Source organism: Prosopis cineraria, unplaced genomic scaffold (genome assembly GCF_029017545.1).
Source record: "Prosopis cineraria cultivar Desert tree isolate PC_DT_omini unplaced genomic scaffold, ASM2901754v1 PC117, whole genome shotgun sequence".
NCBI lineage: Eukaryota > Viridiplantae > Streptophyta > Magnoliopsida > Fabales > Fabaceae > Prosopis > Prosopis cineraria.
This window is the reverse complement of record NW_026555444.1, coordinates 22,015-42,872: the sequence shown is the minus strand read 5'-3', so window position 1 is coordinate 42,872 and position 20,858 is coordinate 22,015. Positions and strand designations below refer to the sequence as shown.

Here is a 20,858-nt window from a genome sequence, read left to right as displayed (position 1 = left end):
AATGAAACTTAGCGTGAATCACAGAACAGGAAAGAATTGGTCTCTCACCTCCTGGTTAGATTATGATGACCCATCCCTAAGATCTTTCACTCTAGAATGGGACCCCAATATGCTTCAGCTAGTTGTTCGACGATGAGGCATAGTTTTTTTGGACTAGTGCAGCATTAAAAAATGGCTCTATTGAGCCATTATCTTCATTATTTCGTTCTACAGTAGACTAATTTTATGGTCTGGTTCTGATGTCGAGTAGTACTCAAGAAGAAGAATTCTTCAGCTACTCCTCGAGAGATTCACACGTGGAAATTGGTACTTATTCAGGCTTGGCATGGCGGATACTTCCCACAGGACGCTTATTTTTTGATCATTTGAGACTTGTATATGACTTAGAGGATTTCTGTTATGGGAACGACATCGATGGTGGATGTGCAAAATGGACTCAAGCATGCAGGAGTAGTAACAATGCAACGTTTGACCTGTTGAATGGGAACTTTGTTAATAAGCTTAATGGAGAAATTGACAGTGGCCATTATAATGAAAGTATTGATGGTCCTGGTGATTGTAGATTTAATTGCTAGAATGATTGTGGTTGTCTGGGATATGTGTATGACAATAGCATAATGGGTTGTGTCACCTTCACACAAGAATCAGAGTTTCAACCAGACCAGGTTGGGTTTTCACCAAGATATTATGTTATCCAACGAACATAAAACGGTGAGTTTGTCAAGAATTCATATCCACCCTTTTAATTATATATATATATATATGCACACTTTCTGTCAGTATAATTATAATATCTTTAAATGGATTTTATCATTCATATGGGATATATAAAGAAAGTAGATACACAGCTGCTCTCAATATCCTGCATCTGTAGTATAAGTTTATCAAATTCATTTCAATTGGATTTGTGTTTATAAGTTTAGCTTGGTATTTTTTGATTATTATCAATAATATGATTGTATCTTCGTCAGATTAAATCATTTGATTTCTCAACTTTTGTAACCAGTGTTTATCTTGGATTAAGAAAATGTTACATTAGCAGAGATACAAAAGTGAGAATGTAGATTTAATATATTTAAATGTATTTTGATATTTAATTTCATTCATAACTTTTTTTATAAGTTTTTTTTTCTAGTTTTAAAAATTTCTCTTTTAGAACTGATTAATTAGCCACCCTTCAACACAAGCAACTAATCAATTGGGGAATTAGCAAATGCTACAACAGAAAAGAAAAGCAATAAGAAAACAACTAATCAATTTTTGTTTCGATCACTGTGTTGTTAATGTCTGCCATCATCATTATCTTCTACTGGAGATGGAAAAGAAAAGGTAATAGATATGCAAAATCTATATCCCCACTTCTTCAAATTGCATGTTAATGCATGTTAAGTTTGATATTATTGAAATGACCGATATTTTTTCTTGATATATAACTAACAGGGACAAAAGAGGACCTGCATAAATTGATGACAGAAACTAAAGATTTACAAAACGGGAATGACAATGGACACTATAATGATTATGCTCAAAATTTGAAATTTTCAGCTTTATGTCTATAGTTGAAGCTACAAACAATTTTTTTGCACAAAATAAGCTTGGACATGGTGGATTTGGCCCAGTTTATATGGTGATCAAGGAAACATACCCTTTATAATCAGTACTGTATTATTACTTAATTTGAATTACTTACTAAGTATAGTAATGGTAAATGGGGTCAGGGAAAACTACCAGAAGGAATAGAAATTACAGTGAAAAGACTATCAAAAAGTTCAAGACAAGGATTAGTGGAGTTTAAGAATGAGTTAATACTCATAGCAAAATTACAACACATGAATCTAGTTCGATTGCTTGGATGCTGCATACAAGCTGAGGAGAGAATGCTGGTTTATGAATACATGCCCAATAAAAGTTTAGATTACTTTCTCTTTGGTTAGTATAACCTTACTTTGGTTCAAGATCTAACAAATAGGCTATATATTCTAATATGGAACTTGTCTTTAAGCTGATTGTTGAATATATAAATTGCTATAATCTCACACGTAGTTGTATGTGCAATTTTTCTGTGATTATTTTTGAAGGTGCACCAGAAAGAGGTGCGTTAGATTGGGAAAACCGAGTGATGATTATTCAAGAAACTTTACAAGGACTCCTTTACCTTCATCATCACTCAAGGTTAAAAATCATACATCGGGATTTGAAGGCTGGCAATATATTACTAGATGCAGATATGAATCCTAAAATTTCTGACTTTGGCATGGCAAGAATATTTAGACAGAATGAGCTCATCATCAACACTAACAGAATTGTTGAGACTTAGTAAGTTAAAAAAAGACTATTATAAAAGTGCATGATTAGTTTTTGATTCAAGCAAAATATCATTTTCTTCATTTCTAATGAAATGAGATTTTTTCTTTCTTTTCAGTGGATACATGTCTCCTAAATATGCCATGGAAGGATTATTTTCTATAAAATCATATGGTTTTAGTTTTGGAGTTTTAATCTTAGAAATTCTAAGTGGCAGGAAGAACAATAGTTTTTACAACGCTAATGGAGGACCTATAAATCTAATAGGATATGTGAGTTCAATATTTTTGCATATAATTTTTTTTTCTAAAGTAGATTGTTTGAATTAATTTCCTCCTACCATTATAGTAATTGTACTCAAAATTTTTATGTGCTGCATATTTCTAAGTTGATAATTACTATTACAGGCTTGGAATCTGTGGCAAAAAGAAGCAGGGTTAGTGCTAATGGATCAAAGGCTAATTGATTCATGTTCCACTCAACAATTTCTTAGATATCTTCAAGTAGGACTTTTATGTGTGGAAGAATCTCCATCAAATAGACCAACTATCTCCGAAGTCATTTCTATGATCACAAATGAAAATACCCGTTTGCCTATAGTGAAGAAACTAGCATTTATAAATTTCAGTGGTGTTTCCAATGTAGATCCTCAAAAGATTGATATAGAAGATTGCCATTCCATCAACAATATGTCTATATTTGTGATAAGTGGCAGATAATGGTACGTGTTGAAATATTATTTAGATATAACAATATTGGTAATTAGGAATTTATATTCAGAATTTTTTTTCAAAAAAAAATTCTTGATTGATTTAATTATATTACAATTTTTCCTAAAAAGTGACTTTTCATTAATATTGTTTGAGAAGAGATGTAGGTCTCCTGAATAATTAAGTAATAGACATACTCTGATGTCTTCAGTTTTGAAATTTGAACTTATAATGAGACCTTGAACAGAAAGAGGAACATTAGGTTTGTAGTTTCAACTGATCTCTAATACTGAATCTTCTATTTTAAAAAAAATTACTATGATAATAGATTCGTATCAAATGATCTCTAATAGGCAAAACAAAATACTTGAAATTATATACGTTAAGTTATTCTTAGTTTATAGCATGTTATAGTTTTATATTTTAATGTCCAGCTACATTCCCCTGTATTTAAAATAATTATTGTTCTTGCAGGCATGCGTGTGATATTGTGACAAAAGAGATGGGTTAAAGCTAAGCCCAAGTGATTCATGTTCTTCTGAATTATTTCTCAAATATATCCAATAAGTTTTCCTTTTTTTACCCCACAAAAATCAATAATAGTCAGTATTCAGTGCTTCAAAGATTGTTTTGAGATGAATGACCAATCTTAAAAGCCTATATATCGACCATTGTGAATCAACTTTGGAGAGTACATTTGTAAATGCATGTTAGGAGTCAACACCTGTGTTAATTAGTTTATTTAAGAGCATGGTCTTATTTAATTATCAACAAAGGTTAACTTACTTGGTAAGAATTTGTCACATGACTTACAAAGTCATGAATTTAAATATTTGTGATGACCTTATTGGTGAACGATTTATATAAATGTCTTTGTAAGTTTTATTTGAGCTAGAGGTAAATCTTGAATTTGGAGATATGTTTTAATCCTGGTGAGCCCTTGGAAGGCCAACTCACTCAATTTTTTTACCAAGAAAAAAAAAAGCAGAAGCATGATCTTATTTGATCAATATTAATGATAATATCAAATAAAATATAAAGTCTTATAGATTACTATAATGGTTTGCAATTGGTATTCTTATATTTGGAACTATCTTAAATGATATTTAACAAAATTTTTGAGACTCAATTGTCATGAAATTAAACTTTTAGGACCTAACTCATTCTTCCAGAAAAAAAATATTTGCGTAATTAGCTCAGGTATAAATCAAAACTAATTAATAATAGAGATCTCCCTTTACAAGTTTAAAAAATTGTCTATACATTTTTTTTTAAAAAAAGTTATCCACACGGATGAAAAAATTGTTATTTTTTTAGGGGGAAAAAAGACGCATCACCTTTCATGTCAAAAGTCGAACGAGTTAAGCAATTGACGTGGTATCTTTGGAATAGTGTGTTCGCAAAGGTCAAAGAGTTGACTTTGTATTTGTTCAATGTGATGAGTTATTGTGCAGATTCAAAGATGAGACGCTATTAATTATTATTTTGTTGCCCTATCTCTCAGCATCATCCCCTCGACATTTACTTACAAACAGCTAAAGAAGACATTTTCACTTACATCATATGTGGAGAGACTTTATGAAAGTTTTGGATAATTTATTTTTTTTTTGGGCTTAGAGTATTCATCAGTGGGCCACTGGGCTGACTTACACTTCTCGATAAATTCATGATCCACAAAAAAAGTTCAATCATAGTTAAGAGTCCTATCTTACAGATTGCTATCGATTCATATACAGAAACATAAATGGTTTGCTGGGAAAACTCATTGATGTACCTTCACTTTCTCATCGTATTGATTATTTCTCCCCTGTTCTTCAGCTGCATCGACGTGTTTGTAGCAACCAACAGTCTGAATCAATCCGACTCACTCAACTTCACCGGCCTCTTAGTTTCCAACACCATGAATTACACCTTAGGATTCATCAAACCTTTTCCTCATAGAAATAACACTTAGCCATCTAGGATTCCAAGTACAGTTCACCCTCATCTCCAGTTTGGATGGCCAACAGAGACACCCCAATCACTGATGGTTCTGTAACTTTGTTCATCGACAGCACTGGAAAGTTTGTGATCAATCAAACTCATGGGGATCCAATTCAGCTATGCCCTGGTGAAGCCACTAACAACGACACCAACACAAAGGCTATCTTATTAGACAATGGAAATCTCGTATTGACACAAGTGAATTTCGATGGATATATCGGGAGAACCTTATGGCAGAGCTTTGATTGTCCCACAAACAAGCTGTTGCCTGGCATGAAACTAGGCGTGAATCACAGAACAGGAAGGAACTGGTCTCTCACCTCATGGCTGGCTTCTGATGACCCATCTTCAGGAGCTTTTACACTCGAATGGGACCCTCATGGCTTACAGTTGGTTCTTCAGCGTAGAAGGGTTGTTTACCGTACTAGTGGGGCTTTCAAAAGTCATGGTAATGGTAGTATGAGCTTCCAATACATGCCTATACAATATTATAAGTTGATGTATACTAGAACTTCGGATGAAGAGTTCTTCAATTGTTCGTCAGAACATGTGGATAGTAAGTTTCTTAGAAGCTTGGAATGGAGGATATATTACAATGGAAATATATCATTTGAGTATGTGTCTATCAACTATGAAGATTCGTGTTATGGGTACAAGGAAGATGGTGGTGGATGTGGAGAATAGGCACAACCAGAGTATCGGAATAACAATACAAAGTTTAAGTTATTGATTGGGTACTTTGAGGATAGAGCATGGCCGGTTGATGGTTATTTTAATGAAAGCATTGGTCCAGCTAATTGTAGGGTAAGTTGTTGGAATGACTGTGATTGTTAAGCATATAGAAAAGCTAGTACAGTGGGTTATCTCATGTATCACCAAGGACAAGAGTTTTATCCAGACCCATCTGGGGAATTACCACAATTTTATGTTATCCAACAATGACGAAGCTGTAAGTTTTATGAATTGACATCCAATTATTTTGTTCCTAATTTTTCCCCATATTTTTACATTTTACTTACTCAATCCAATATAGAAGTATATTTTAACAATGTGCATGTCAATAAAATTCTTATTCTCATAAAAATATATATTGTTTTTCTTTTTACTTTTAGTTCTAATTTAAATAAAACCATTATTCTCCCTTGCAAGTGTTATCAGTCTTATTACATGACTCAGATATGCATAATATGGTTTTCATGTCTCAGTCGAAACTTATCTTTAATACCATTTATTAAGAGTGAGAAGTGAAACTTATTTACAAATAACTGAAGAGCAATTTAAAGACACCATGTGTTAACTCAAAATATTAAGGCTCAAATTTATAAGTCCTTTCACTTTATCATATATTAATTATAACTTTATTTAAAATTAGACTTTTTACATCAACTAAAGTCTACTCACACTTGGATATCTTAATAATTTTTTATAACTAGCCCTTGATGAATGGATATAGAAAGGGATTGATGTTACTTGGCCACGATAGATATAATGGTTAAGAGTTCCACATATAAATGATGAACATAGGAATAAAACTTTACTTATAACACCATTACATAATACGTTATGAAGATTTTGATAGTTAAAGACTATTTTGATGCAAATAATATTAGGATCATGGCATTGCTTGAGTAAAGAGACATGAAATATGGGGTGAAATATGAGAAGTTGGTGGTGGTTGGTAGCTAGGATGTGTAGGTGTGAGAGGTAGTGTTATACTACCACTAAGCCATAATAAACTATTTCACATCCTTTGAAAGTTAATGTTATACTACCACTAAACTTCAAAAGTTTTAAAAAATTCATATGAAATGAATAATTTATAGAACTTTGTTTTTTAAAATTTATAGAACTCTCAGTCCTAAAATGTCATTATCCTTATTTTAAGTCACATTTCTTATTGTGGTTTAGGCTACTTATGTAGTTTCAAACTTTATTATGGTATTCATAAACTAAATAAAAGTCTTAAGGAACAACATATATCATCTTCAAAATATGAGATGGTGGAAGGGGAAGATTTAGTGCCAATGATAATCTTAAAAAAAGAAACAAAAGAAAAATGCTCTGATATCAAATTAGAAAGTAAAGATTGAGACTAAAATTGCTTAGTTATTTTAGTGCATTGAGAAAGATTTCATGGTATTATTTATAGAGATGAGTGAGTATATCATCTTGGCATAATCTGTTACAACAAATACTAAGTAAACATGTAATTGATAGCTAAATACATAACTTAATAATGACACATGTACATGAGTTATATTTTAAAATCAACACAAAGCAAATTCAATTAGTCAACCAAAAATTAACCACTTAATGGGTCGTCTGGTTCGATACATTGTAGGAGGATTTCATGTAATCCTAATGCACTCCTCCCATTCATGTTGTTTGGTTGGTCCATTGTAATGTAAAAGGGTTATACTATGTAAGGAGATTACATCAAATTATGTATTAGGGATTACATTACTAGACCTATGTAATCCTTATTCCCACTACCCTGAAACTACCTTTGTACCAAAATACCCCCACCCTCTTGTCTTCATCCTTTGACCCCCCTTCTCCAACGGCACTCCTACGCTCCTCCATTAATGGCATCCTAACCATCACCTGCATCCCACCTTTACTCTGCCCCATCGACAACCTTCTTGTTATAATATTTGTCTCCTACTTCTTCTACTCCCCTTATCTCCTACCACAACATTATTTAGGAGATCTCAACTTGATTTTTCATATTACGGTTTTTTAGGCTTGATTTTGTTGTGTGCAATCTGTGCTAGCAAAGAAGGAAGTTGATGTTGTGTTTCACTAGGAAAGGAAGGAAGAAATAGGAAGATGTTGTCGGGAATGAAGGAAGAAGGGGATTTTTTTTGTGTGATTAGGGATAGAAAGGTCATTTCATAATTTTTTGATATTTTTTTCTTAGAAAAAATATATTCATCTTATAAGCATAACAAACAAATATTCATTTCTTTAAAAAATATAAGACATTTTTTACCAAATCTTACCCCCAATAAAATAGTTACCTACTTTCAAACTAATCCTATCTTTTCATATTTACTCATATTAAACACCCTATAACAAATATAAAGTCATTTATTAATAGGGGTACTTTTTGAAAAAAAAGGCAATAATTACACCTCAAAAAACTAAAAAAACCTTACATTTTTTAACATTCAACTCCTCAAAAAATGTTTTATATTTTTGAATGGAGGGAGTACATGTAATCATTATTATACTCCATTCCATTCTATTCTCTTTCATTCAATAAACCAAACAGCCCATAAGTTACACATGTAGATTCAAATATATGAAGTGTTATTTGACCTAACTTTTAATTTTAACACCAATGTATACATATTTTGAAAATAGAAGGAATGTATAATTAAGACAAAATACAAGAAGCATATAGTATAGAAATTCTATATCAATTAAAATAAACTTTCTAGATGGGTTCAAGTAGAGATGTAAAAGTGACTAATACTTTTAGGGTTAAAAACTATTTTTTAGGAATATTAGGCACCCTGTATTGAAAGGTAGGGCAATATTACTCTAAAATATTTTGTTAGGAGCAAAATTGCCCTTATGTTAATACCCGTCATCTTTTTCATTATCTGCTAATGTGACACACAGTGACAATAAAGTCTTCTGATCTATTTTATTGCTATTTTGCCCCTAAAATAGGCTCGTTCTTGCCACAATTCTAATCCTTTTAGCCCATGTCAACTAGTGAAAATGAGTCAGATTGCCTTGCTATCACTATGCATAAGCCTCATAATTATTCTATGTCAATAGATAATAGAAAAAATGATGGGTCTTTGACATAAGAGCAATTTTTCTCTTGAAAAAATTGTTTAAGGATGATATTGCCTTATCCTTCAGTACACAGTGCCAAGTGTTTCTAAAAAAAATTGGAGAGAAAAATGATCTTTAACCTATGCTCTTAATTAGATCAATTATAGAAGCAACTTTCTACGTTTTAATTGATATAAATATAGATATTAAAAAGGCTTTTTCTAATTAAGGCAAGAGCTTTTACTCTTACACAGGATATTTTATGTATATTTCAATAAAAGAATAATTTTGATTATAATTATATGTATGGTAATGTTAGATTTCATTTTAAACCTTTTTTCTAAGTTGTTTCTACTTTAAAAACTCTCTCATTGTGACAGATAGAGAAGGTTCAATCGCAAAAAGGAAGAACAAGAAATGGATTGCAATTTCAGTTCCTATCGCAATATTATTGTTAATGTCTGTCATAGTTATTACCTTTTACAGGAGGTGGAAAACAAAAGGTAGCATACAAAATCTATATCCCTACTACTTCACACAGCATGTTCATGTAAAATTTGAAATTGAAATGACTGATGACAATACAGGGATCAGCAAAGAGGACAATCTACATCTACTGATGACAGGAACTAATAATTCACACAATCTACATGAGCTTAGATATAATAGTGCTTTTGCTGAAAACTTGAAAATGTTTAGCTTTTTGTCTATTGTTGAAGCTACAAATAACTTTTCTACGCAAAATAAGCTTGGACAAGGTGGTTTTGGCCCAGTTTATAAGGTGGAGGAAGTATATAAATCTCTTTAGCTGATACTATTCATTATTTTTTAAGTTACTAACCAATGGCATAATGATTAGGGAAAACTGAATGAAGGGTTAGAAATTGCTGTGAAATGGCTATCAAGAAGTTCAGGACAAGGACTATTAGAGTTTAAGAATGAGCTAATACTCATAGCAAAACTACAGCACATGAATCTAGTTCGCTTGCTTGGATGCTGCATACAAGCTGAGGAGATGATGTTTGTAACACTTGCCTTGAGTGTTATCCAAAAATCACATAATTCAAACAAACTAAGTGTGGTTAAGGAGTTGATCCTCTAACCAACTTAAGAAATAAATCATTTAAAACCTTAAAAATAATTATAGGTTCTACCTATAGCGCACGGAAGCAAGTTAGATGAAAATGGAATAAAAAGATGCTGTCATGACAGTAATTTATTGCTGTCATGACAGTAATTTATTGCTGTCATGACAGCCCTCCTGGGCCAACTTCCAGGAGGCGGTGTTCCGTCATTCGACCTCCGATTGAAGTGATTTTAAAGCTCACACGTCACATTCAAAGGGTACTATAAGTGTACCAAATTTCAAAAAGATCCAACGGTCGGATTAAAAATTAGATATGTTAAAAGATTGACTATTTTTGCTGTCATGACAGCTAAAAAATCATGACAGCACTTCCGGACCAACTTCCGGAGTACACCATTTCATCATCTGACCTCCGATCGGAGTGATTCTAAAGCCCACATGTCACTTTTAAATAATACTATTAGCATACTAAATTTTGAAAAGATCCAACGGACGGATTGAATTTTGTGCAGGTTACAAAATCAATACTGTAGCTGTCATGACAGCAATTTAATGCTGTCATGACAGCACCTCCAGACCAAATTCCGGAGTGCGTCGTTTCTCCGTCCGATATCCGATCGATGTGATTCCAAAGCCCACACGAAGCTTATAAAAGGTTTTACTTGTGACCCAAATTTTAGAGAAATCCAACGGTCGGATTAAGATTTGGACACCCGGATGCAAAAGTGCAGCTTTTTGGTAAAAACCATTTTCAAAATTGTCCAAATCCCATCCTAATGGTCACAAACCTGTGGAAACACTTTGGACACGTCAAATAAGATTAAAAACACTTGATAGAACATTCAAATAATGGAAAACCCCCATACATCAAAATTTGACCACCCGGGTGCCATTTCCCAAAATGGACCCTAAACCCCCAAAATACACAAATCATACAAGAGTGGTCACAAATCAATCCAAATACCATGTATTTATATAAATACATATGCTAAACATTTTCACTTGGCTCAGAGCTCCTTGTGGGGCCCACGCACCCCCTCTCTCTATCCAAGGTGTATGTTTGCCCATAGCACACCATTTGCAATGCAACCACTTTGCATTTGCTTATAAAATCACATATATATCAAAACAAAGATCTGCTTGTAATAGAAATTTGGTCTACTAAGTAAATCCATCAAAACCACACACCATAACCAAGTTTCCTAGCCACAAGTCTGCAAACAGACAAAAATTCATACACAAGCACACAATCCACACATATTCACACACACACACATAATCATATCCTACTGGCACCCTAATCTTAAATACATTACAATATATTTGCTCAAAAGAAAGGGGTTGCAGTTCTTTACAAATCTCAAGCAAACCCCTAGCTTTGCTCTTTTCCCCGTCCATCACTGGATCCTTCGCCTGGACCTAGAATATTGAAAAGAAAGGGGTGAGACAACCACAGTCTCAGTAACAGTGAAGTCTATATTGATTATTACAAAGTAAGCCATAATTAAATAAATGAATAATAAATTCAACATAGTATATAATTTAGCCATTTAAAATGCATAAATGCATGACCTAGGCCAGTATGGCCTTTCATAACCAACAGAATGCCCCCTGGCACTCTTTAACTCACAGGTAAACCTTATACCTACTTGTACCTCCACAGGCACAAAACATAATCTAAGGCATGATCTAATCCACCGAACCGCCTATGCCCCTTCGACGTGAATCCTGAGCAGTCAAAGCTAACTCCCTCCCAGAGCCAGCCCGACTTACTCTCCATGTGAGGGCTACCTTGGCCTAGGCACTCAACCTCACACTTCATATGTCGGATTCCCTCCCCCACTGAGAGGTGTCGAACACTCAATACACTAACCACTTTAGTGCACTGAGCCCACAATACGTAAGACAACAATGAGTACTGACAGTGTGCCATAGAATATCAAAAATTCACACCTTCTCATTGGTGAACTCCCACCGAGATCATGCCTTTTACTCTTGTCTACCTTTCCGGAGTATTGACCATTCAACACTCTAAAGTAGTATAATATTTATAAATCTCATTTCCATAAAAACATTGTTATTAAACAATTAGAAAACATATTTGCACTATAATCAAAGTAGTACCCCATAACCCCTTATAAAGCACATTTAATCTTTTAAAACATGTAATGCATGATAACTAGTAATATTTATTCAAAAATAGCTAAAACAAAGTAATAAGAAATATAAATTCCCCTGTTACCTCAACCCTTTGGTACTAAAAGGGTTCCCCTTGTACAAAATAGGGCTCGGCTTGTTCCTTACTTCTCAATAAGTTCCACCAACAATTTTCTACAACATATAAGTGATTCACATCACTTATCATGACAAATAGTATTAATGAAGACTATAACTTATACCACACAACTTAGGTCAATGAGTCATAATCCACCCTAATGGTCCATATATTAAACCAACCATTCACATAGTATCACTTAACCACCAAAACCATTTATTAGCCATCACTAGGCTAATTTTCAATTTATATAATTTTTTTAATCAATTAAAAACCTTTACTTAGTGCCACCAACTTTCACCATTAGCCCTTATAATGAAAACCAAACCTTAATTTAAATCTTATTGGGCTCAAATAGTAAAATTATAACTAAATCAATAGGCTTAAACCATTGAGGAGCAAAAACCCAATTTCTCAAGGTTTATTTTGTGCCCAAAACACCTCTTTTCATCCAATTATTCACTCAAAACATTAGATCACTATATAGAAACTCAAAACATGCTCCCTAGAATCCAAAGAAACAAAAGCTTACAAGAATAAAGCCTTTGGGATCAAAATCCAAAAATTTCCTCTTCCAAAAATTGAAGAAAATCAAGAGAAAGAGAAGAGGATTGAAGTAGGGAGTTTACCTATCGTGTAGCCGAGCTCGCAACGGTCGCAAAGACTCCTAGATCCAAGCCTAACTCCCTCCCTTTCTCTTCTCTTCTTCCTCTCTCTCTCTCTCCCGTTTGTGCGTTTGCTTCCTTTCTCATTTTCTCTGCGTTTTTGCATCAGTTTGCTCCTTAAAATGCTGGTCAAAAACTTTAGGGAAAATTACAAGAAAGGGCCCAACATTTTTTATTATTGCACAAAAGCCCGGGTCAACTTTGGTAATTTTTCCCATAGTTAAAAATCAAATAAAACCAAACTTTTGCTTAGTAAAATTCGAACTCTGGGCCTCTATTAAATTATTCTAAATTTTAATTTAATTATAGATATTTTATTTTATTTTTGTTTATTTTTTTAAATAAATTTGAGTCTTAAAATTTTTAGGATGTTACAATGTTGGTTTATGAGTACATGCCTAACAAAAGTTTGGACTCCTTTCTCTTTGGTAAGTAGCCATGTGCTATGCAAGAAGTCATTATTTCAATGGCACAATCTATTGAAACTTGTCTTTAGATTGCATGCAAGTTTAATACGTTGTTATAATCATGCACTCTAAGACTTCTCTTATGGTTGTAATTTTGTAGATGCATCCAAGAGGGGTTTGTTAAATTGGAATGTGAGAGTGAAGCTTATTGAAGGGATTTTACAAGGACTTCTTTATCTTCATCAGCATTCGAGATTAAAAATCATACATAGAGATTTGCAAGTCAGCAATATATTACTCGATGCAGACATGAATCCTAAAATTTTGGACTTCGGAATGGCAGAATTTTCCAAAGGAATGAACTCACTGCCAATACTAACAGGATTGTTGGGACACAGTAAGTTTAAAAAATATTTAAAAATACATTGTTTGCTTGTGTCTAATGCTAGTTTCTATTTCTAACAAGATGGCTCTTATTCTTTTGTCAGTGGGTACATGTCTCCTGAGTATGCGATGGATGGAATATTCTCTATAAAATAAGATATTTTCAGTCTAGGAGTCATGATCCTTGAAATTTTAAGTGGCAAGAGGAATAACAGCTTCTATGATGTTAATAAACCTTTGAACATAGTCAAATATGTGAGTGCTTTTATTTACAATATTCTTAATTGAGCATATAGTGACTAAGATATAGTTATTTGCTTTAGTAATAAACCTATACATATAAGGACAACATGAGTTACGTTAAACAGTACCATTGCTGGCCTTGGATTTGTGGCAGAATGGGGTTGGCATGGACCTAATGGATCCAACACTAACGGATTCATGTTCCAATCAACAATTTCTTAGATTTATTCAGATAGGCCTTTTGTGCGTGGAAGAATGTCCAACAGATAGACCAACTACTCCAGAAGTTATTTCTATGATCACAAATGAAAGCACCCTTTTGCCTGTAGTGAAGAAACCTGCATTTACAAATTTAAACCATGTTACCGATGCAAATGGTCAAAGGAATAATGACTTGGAATACCGTTCAATCAACAGTATGTCTATGTCTACCATGGAGGGAAGATAGAGGTATGTGCTTTTAAATATTTGGATATAACAGGGTTGTTATATAGTCTTAACAAGTTGAGAAATTTAAGGGGGAAGAAAAGTAAATGATTGTTTTTTTTTATTGGCAAAATTAAATAAGTAATTCTTTTTTTAACTAATCACTTTACATTATTATTATATTGTCTTAGCATAAGCTTGTCCTCATCAGAGTATATGCTATGAAATATGCATATCATCTAATATATATTTTTGAAATTTTCAGGAGCAAGAGGAACCAGCATTAATGAATTTGGAAGCTGCCACCACTATGAAAATGTCGAAGGAATAGCTTCGAATTCAAGACGCTACTGGAAATAATGTATAGTGCGTCAATTTTTTTAACGTTAACTGCGAGATGAGAGTATGATCAATCCAGAAATCCTTTGTGTATGGAAGATTTAACACTAACTATAATGTTGTTATCTAATATATACGTACCTATCCACCGACCCACACACTGGATACTTATCCACGCACAATTACCGATTGAAGCATAGATCACTCAACCAGGGGTACATTCAACGACTCTAAATGAATTCATATTTATATAATTTATCATATAATAATAATAATATTAAAATAGGCAATAAATTTAACCGTAATTATTTTTTATGATTATTTAATATTTTTAAATGATATAACTAATAGATTAAATCATAAAATATTAATTTGATGATAGTTATAAATAGGATATTTAAGTCTTACAGCTCAGAACTACCGTACTACCCACTATATAGTACTAATTTTCAACCTATATAATTAACTCTTAGTTCAAAACAAGTTATCTACACAATGTCAAAAAAAAATTATTATTAAATTTTAAAATAAAAGAGAAAATCATATAAAGGTCCCATATATAGATTTAAATTTTTAACAAGTCCAATGAAATGTGCAAATGACTTCAAAGTTTCATGGACTTTAATTGCAATTAACTTTTGGCCTACATTTATCAAAAAGCCCTTGTTTACCAAAAAGTAATTGGAATTAAAAAATAATTATATGTGTGTTGAATTCTTCCATTTTCTTCCTCCACGATCTCAATTTCTTTCTTCAAAGAATGGATACGGTGGTACCCGTGCAGGGGAAGGGGGAGGTGAAGGTGGCGGTGGGGTTGATTCTATATGGGGAGATTATTTTGTTAATTTTTTTAAAAGAGTCTATTTCGGTAAATGTACAAAGAAAATAATTACAATTAAAATTTATAGGACTTTAGTATCATTTATATATTTCATATGGGATTTTTTGAGAATTAGAATCCATATATGGGACCTTTTATGTGATTTTCCCAAAATAAAAAAAGACACGTCAACCCTGCATGTTAAAAGTTGAACTAGTTAGTTTTGGCCTTTGGGTGTCATCTGGAATAGCGTGTTTGGCAAGGGTCAACTCAAAGAGCTGGCTTTGGATTTGTTCAATGTGCTGAATTATCGTGCAGATTCAAAGAAGAGAAACTATTTATTATTTTGGTTAAATGGATCCTCTAACCCTCACCATCATTGCCACTGCATTTTGTATCCTACGATTACAGGCTGAAGATGACATTCTCACTTTTTAATTAATATTTGGACAAATTCATCACTGAGCTGACTTGCATTTTTAGACTTTTTTTTTTAATCACAACATTAATATTTAGAATCCTGTCCTGATTGCTATCGATTCATAGAAACATAAATGCTTAGCCACGAAAACTCATTGATGTATCTTCACTTTCTCATCCTAGTGATTGTTTCTCCCCTTTTCTTCAGCTGCATCGGCGTGTTTGCTGAAACCAACACTCTGAATCAATCCGACTCACTCAACTTCACCAGCCTCTTGGTTTCCAACAACAAGAATTTCACCTTAGGATTCGTCAAACCTGTTACCTATAGAAACAAAACTTACTTAGCAATTTGGAATTCCAAGTACAGGTCACCTTCATCTCCAGTTTGGATAGCCAACAGAGACAACCCAATCACTAATGGTTCTGCAACTTTGTTCATAGACAACACCGGAAAGTTTGTGATCAATCAAACTCACGGGGACCCAATTCAACTGTGCCCTGGCCAAACCACCACAAGCAACAACACAAAGGCTGTCTTGCTGGACAATGGGAATCTCGTGCTGACAGAAGTGAATTCCGATGGATCTGTCGGAAGAATCTTGTGGCAGAGCTTTGATTGTCCCACGGACACTCTGTTGCCTGGCATGAAACTAGGTATGAATCATAGAACAGGAAGGAACTGGTCTCTCACCTCATGGCTGGCTTCTAATGATCCATCTTCCGGAGCTTTTACACTCGAATGGGACCCTCATGGCTTAGAGTTGATCCTTCGACGTCGAGGGGTTGTTTTCTGGACCAGTGGGGCCTTGAGAAACATCAGCGACGGCGATCTTGATGCTGGAATGACCTTCGGAAACATAGGCCGAACCTACTATCATATACAATCTTATAAGATGATGTATGCCAGAACTTCAGATGAAGAGTTCTTCAACTATTCGTTGAAACAAGACCCCAAGGATCCTGTGGTTCATGAAAGCATAGAATGGAGCATAGATTACGATGGTACTTTCTGGTTTGAGAATGTGGGTGTCCCGTTAAGGTATTATTGTTATGGGTACAAGACAGATGACGATGAAGGATGTGCAGAATGGGAACAACCTCAGTGTAGGAGTTACAATACAACGTTTCAGTTGTTGTCTGGGTCCTTTGTGAACAAGAGTGATGGAAAATTCATTGATGGTCATCAGGAAAGCGTTGGTCCTGCTGATTGTAGAGTTAGTTGCTGGAATGAGTGCGATTGTGCGGCATATCAGAAAATGGGCACGTTGCGTTGCGTCAAGTATGACCAAGAAGCAGAGTTTCGACCTGATCCATCTGGGGATTCGCCACAGTTTTATGTTATCCAACAACCACATAATAGTAAGTTTGCGAACTGACGGAACTAGATCCTCTCTCTTCTGCATGATTCCTTTCAATCAACCTTATATCTCTCTTGCAACATGTATTGTAGCCATTTGATCTATCTAATGGTTTTGCAAAATATGCTAAACAGGACAATATGATTAAATAGTTTTACAGATTATATTTATACATGATCAAGCTTTAACAAGGCAAGGCAATAAAAGATTCAAATGAAGAATATTTGAGAGGGAAAACTCTAAATATTATACAAGTGAAAAAATGTTGAGGTACCAAAATTAATCAGTTGAGGAAGATAATGTGACTTTTAATTTTGAGACATATTAATGTTTTGAAAATAAAATGTAGGTATTTATAATAAAAGATAAAAGAAAGGTTAGAATATTTTATTCATGCAAAATATGATATTTTTCCGTAGATTTTAATAAAAAATACTTCTAATATAATTTATTTCAGTTTAGACCTTTTTTCTAAATTGTTTCTACTTTCTACTTTAAAAACTTTCTCATTATGACAAACCACCTTTCATCAACAGATACAGAAGCACAAAGGAACAGTAAGAAATGGATTGCAATTTCAGTTCCTATCGCAATATTGTTGTTGTTAGCGTTTGTCACAGTTATCATCTTTTATTGGAGATGGAAAACAAAAGGTAACATGCAATATTATCTATATCCCCTACCACATCACACATTATGCTCATGTAAAATTTGAAATTGAAATGACTGATCAATTTCCTTGATACAAAACAAACAACACAGGAAGAAAGGAGGACCCACTACATGAATTGATGACAGCAACTGATAATTCACACAATCTTGATGAGCTAGGATATGATAATGCTTTTGCTCAGCGTTTGAAAATGTTCAGCTTTATGTCTATTGTTGAAGCCACAGATAACTTTTCTCCACAAAATAAGCTTGGACAAGGTGGTTTTGGCCCTGTGTACAAGGTGGGGGCAGCATTTCTTTTTAGTTGGTACTATTCTATTGTTTTATCACAGTCACTAACTACTGATGGAATAATGGTCAGGGAAAATTACCTGAGGGGTTAAAAATTGCAGTGAAAAGGCTATCAAAAAGTTCAGGACAAGGATTAGTGGAGTTTAAGAATGAGTTAATACTCATAGCAAAGCTACAACACATGAATCTAGTTCGTTTGCTTGGATGCTGCATGCAACCTGAGGAGATGATGTTGATTTACGAATACATGCCTAACCGAAGCTTGGACTGCTTTCTCTTTGGTTAGTAATCATGCGCAAGGACCTAATCAAAATCTAATCCTTAATTAGCAGCATTAGTTATTTAATTATATATGTTACCACCCTTTCAAATTTGGCAATGCAAAAAAGTCATCATTTCAATAGCACAATCTGTTCAATAACACAACCTATACATGTCGTGAAACTTGTCTGAGATTGCTGGTTTTGCTCTATAAATTTGCACACTAAAACTTTTCTATGGATGTGATATTGAAGATGCATCGAAGAGGAATGTGTTAAATTGGCAAATGAGAGTGATGATCATTGAAGGGATTTCACAAGGACTACTTTACCTTCACCAGCATTCAAGATTAAAGATCATACATAGAGACCTTAAGGCTAGTAACATATTACTTGATGCGGATATGAATCCTAAAATTTCTGACTTTGGAATGGCAAGAATTTTCAAGCAGAATGAACTTATTGCCAACACAAACAAGATTGTTGGGACATAGTAAGTTTAAAAAATTATTTAAAAATAATGATTGTTTTGCGTTTTAAGCAAAATGGTAATGTTTCCATTTCTACCAAGATGACTCTTCTTATTTGTTTGTTTACCAGTGGATACATGTCTCCTGAATATGCAATGGATGGATTATTCTCTATAAAATCAGATATTTTTAGTCTTGGCGTCATGATCCTTGAAATTTTAAGTGGCAAGAGGAATAACAGCTTTTATGATGTTAATAAGCATATGAACCTAGTACAATATGTAAGTGCTTTTATTTACATTTTTCTTAAGTATGCTATAGTAACTAAGATATTATTTACTTTAGTATAAACCTACAAAAGAACTATATATAAGTTGAAAATTATTATTGCAGGCTTGGGATTTGTGGCAAAATGGAGTTGGCCTGGACCTAATGGATCCAATGTTAACTGATTCATGTTCCAGGCAACAATTTCTTAGATTTATTCAAATAGGTCTTTTATGCGTAGAAGAATCTCCAGCAGATAGACCAACTACTCGAGAAGTTATTTCTATGATCACAAATGAAAATGCTATTTTGCCGTTAGTGAAGAAACCTGCATTTACAAATTTAAATGATGTTGCCGATACAAATGGTCAAAGCAATGACTTGGAATACCATTCCATCAACAATGTGTCAATGTCTACCATGAATGGAAGATAGAGGTATGTGCTCTTAAATACTTGGATATAACAGGTTGTTATAGGTCTTAATAAGTTGAAAAAATTATGGAGGAAAAACTACAAGATTGAATTTTTTTTTTTGTTATTATTGGGATATAAGTAATGGTTTTTTATTTTTTTTTGCACAAATGACTTTTCATTATTGTTGTTTGCTTGTCCTCGTAGTACAACAAAAGGCATATTCTCGATCTAATATCTTAATTTTTGAAATTTTCAGGGGCAAATAGGAACAACTACTTGCAGATTGTCGAAGAAATCTCATAACTTCAACGCCTGCAACCAACCTGTAAAATTGCTTGCGTTACATTTTAGACACAGCTAAATGCTTGAAATTACACTTAAATGCCTCGTATTTTAAATTTTTAATGGTCTCTATATATTTGCTTCACTGGATTTAAATTGTCTGTAACTGTTTCAGAGGATCCATTATTAAATGTTCCATGTTCCCCAACAAAATCTGTCTGTACAGGAGTGCCGTGAAATTTGATATTTTTAAGGTCATTCTTTACTGTAAAAACTCTTGAGAGATCCTTAAATAATATTTTTCTCAATTTCTTAAGGAAGGAGATGGAGCTGCAACTTGCAATGGTCTCATTCGAGGCACACGTAGAAATTGGATAAAAGATTTTTCGGATGCCATACAAACGCTAGAGCCAAGTTACTGAGTTTTCTTGAAAGCCTTGATACTTAATGAAAAGAAAAAAATTCATCAAAATTAATGTCTAATATGACTCGGTTGAAGCTCTCATTGGCCTAATAAAAAACAAGTACTCTCAACACCACTCTCTTATTAATTCTATCAAAAATTAGACAATAATAAATAGATACTTCTCTATGTGGGAAAAAACTATCCATACACTTTAAAAAATAGTTATCTATACATATGGAAAAAAAATATATTCTTAAATTTTCAAAATAAAAAAGTACGCATTCTGTGTGTGTGTGTGTGTGTGTGTTTGGCTAGCCATCTATAGATAAAAGTTGAACAAATTAGTTTCGCGTGGCATTTGAGAATAGCCCGTTAGTAAGAGTCTGAGAGATGTTGACTTTAGATTGGTTTAATGTGATGAAGAAGTGTGCAGATTCAAATATAAGAAGCTATTCAAGTATTTTGGTCAAATGCGTCCCTGCAAACGGCTGAAGATGACATTTTCACTTTATCATATGCGGAGAGATTCTACGGTAAGTTATGGACTACACATTCATCAGCGGGCTAGTTTAAATATTTGG

The 20,858-nt window shown here is 33.5% G+C and overlaps 1 protein-coding gene and 1 pseudogene across 2 annotated transcripts; both read left to right on the top strand.

Annotated features, from left to right (window-relative positions):
- The first annotated feature begins 239 nt into the window (after positions 1 to 239).
- LOC129295458 (receptor-like serine/threonine-protein kinase SD1-8) lies at positions 240 to 14,295 on the top strand (annotated as a pseudogene).
- A 1,701-nt stretch (positions 14,296 to 15,996) lies between these two features.
- On the top strand, positions 15,997 to 20,299 carry LOC129295462 (G-type lectin S-receptor-like serine/threonine-protein kinase SRK). 2 transcript variants are annotated; one of them, XM_054933974.1, is made up of 8 exons: positions 15,997 to 17,214; positions 17,750 to 17,866; positions 17,976 to 18,166; positions 18,247 to 18,457; positions 18,692 to 18,929; positions 19,037 to 19,187; positions 19,300 to 19,610; positions 19,846 to 20,299. In XM_054933974.1, exons 1-7 carry the CDS (start codon positions 16,011 to 16,013, stop codon positions 19,606 to 19,608), a joined length of 2,421 nt encoding a protein of 806 aa, XP_054789949.1. In that variant the 5' UTR covers positions 15,997 to 16,010; the 3' UTR covers positions 19,609 to 19,610; positions 19,846 to 20,299. The 2 variants fall into 2 exon arrangements, with proteins under 2 accessions (XP_054789949.1, XP_054789950.1); XM_054933975.1 differs by lacking the exon at positions 17,750 to 17,866.
- The last annotated feature ends 559 nt before the right edge of the window (positions 20,300 to 20,858 follow it).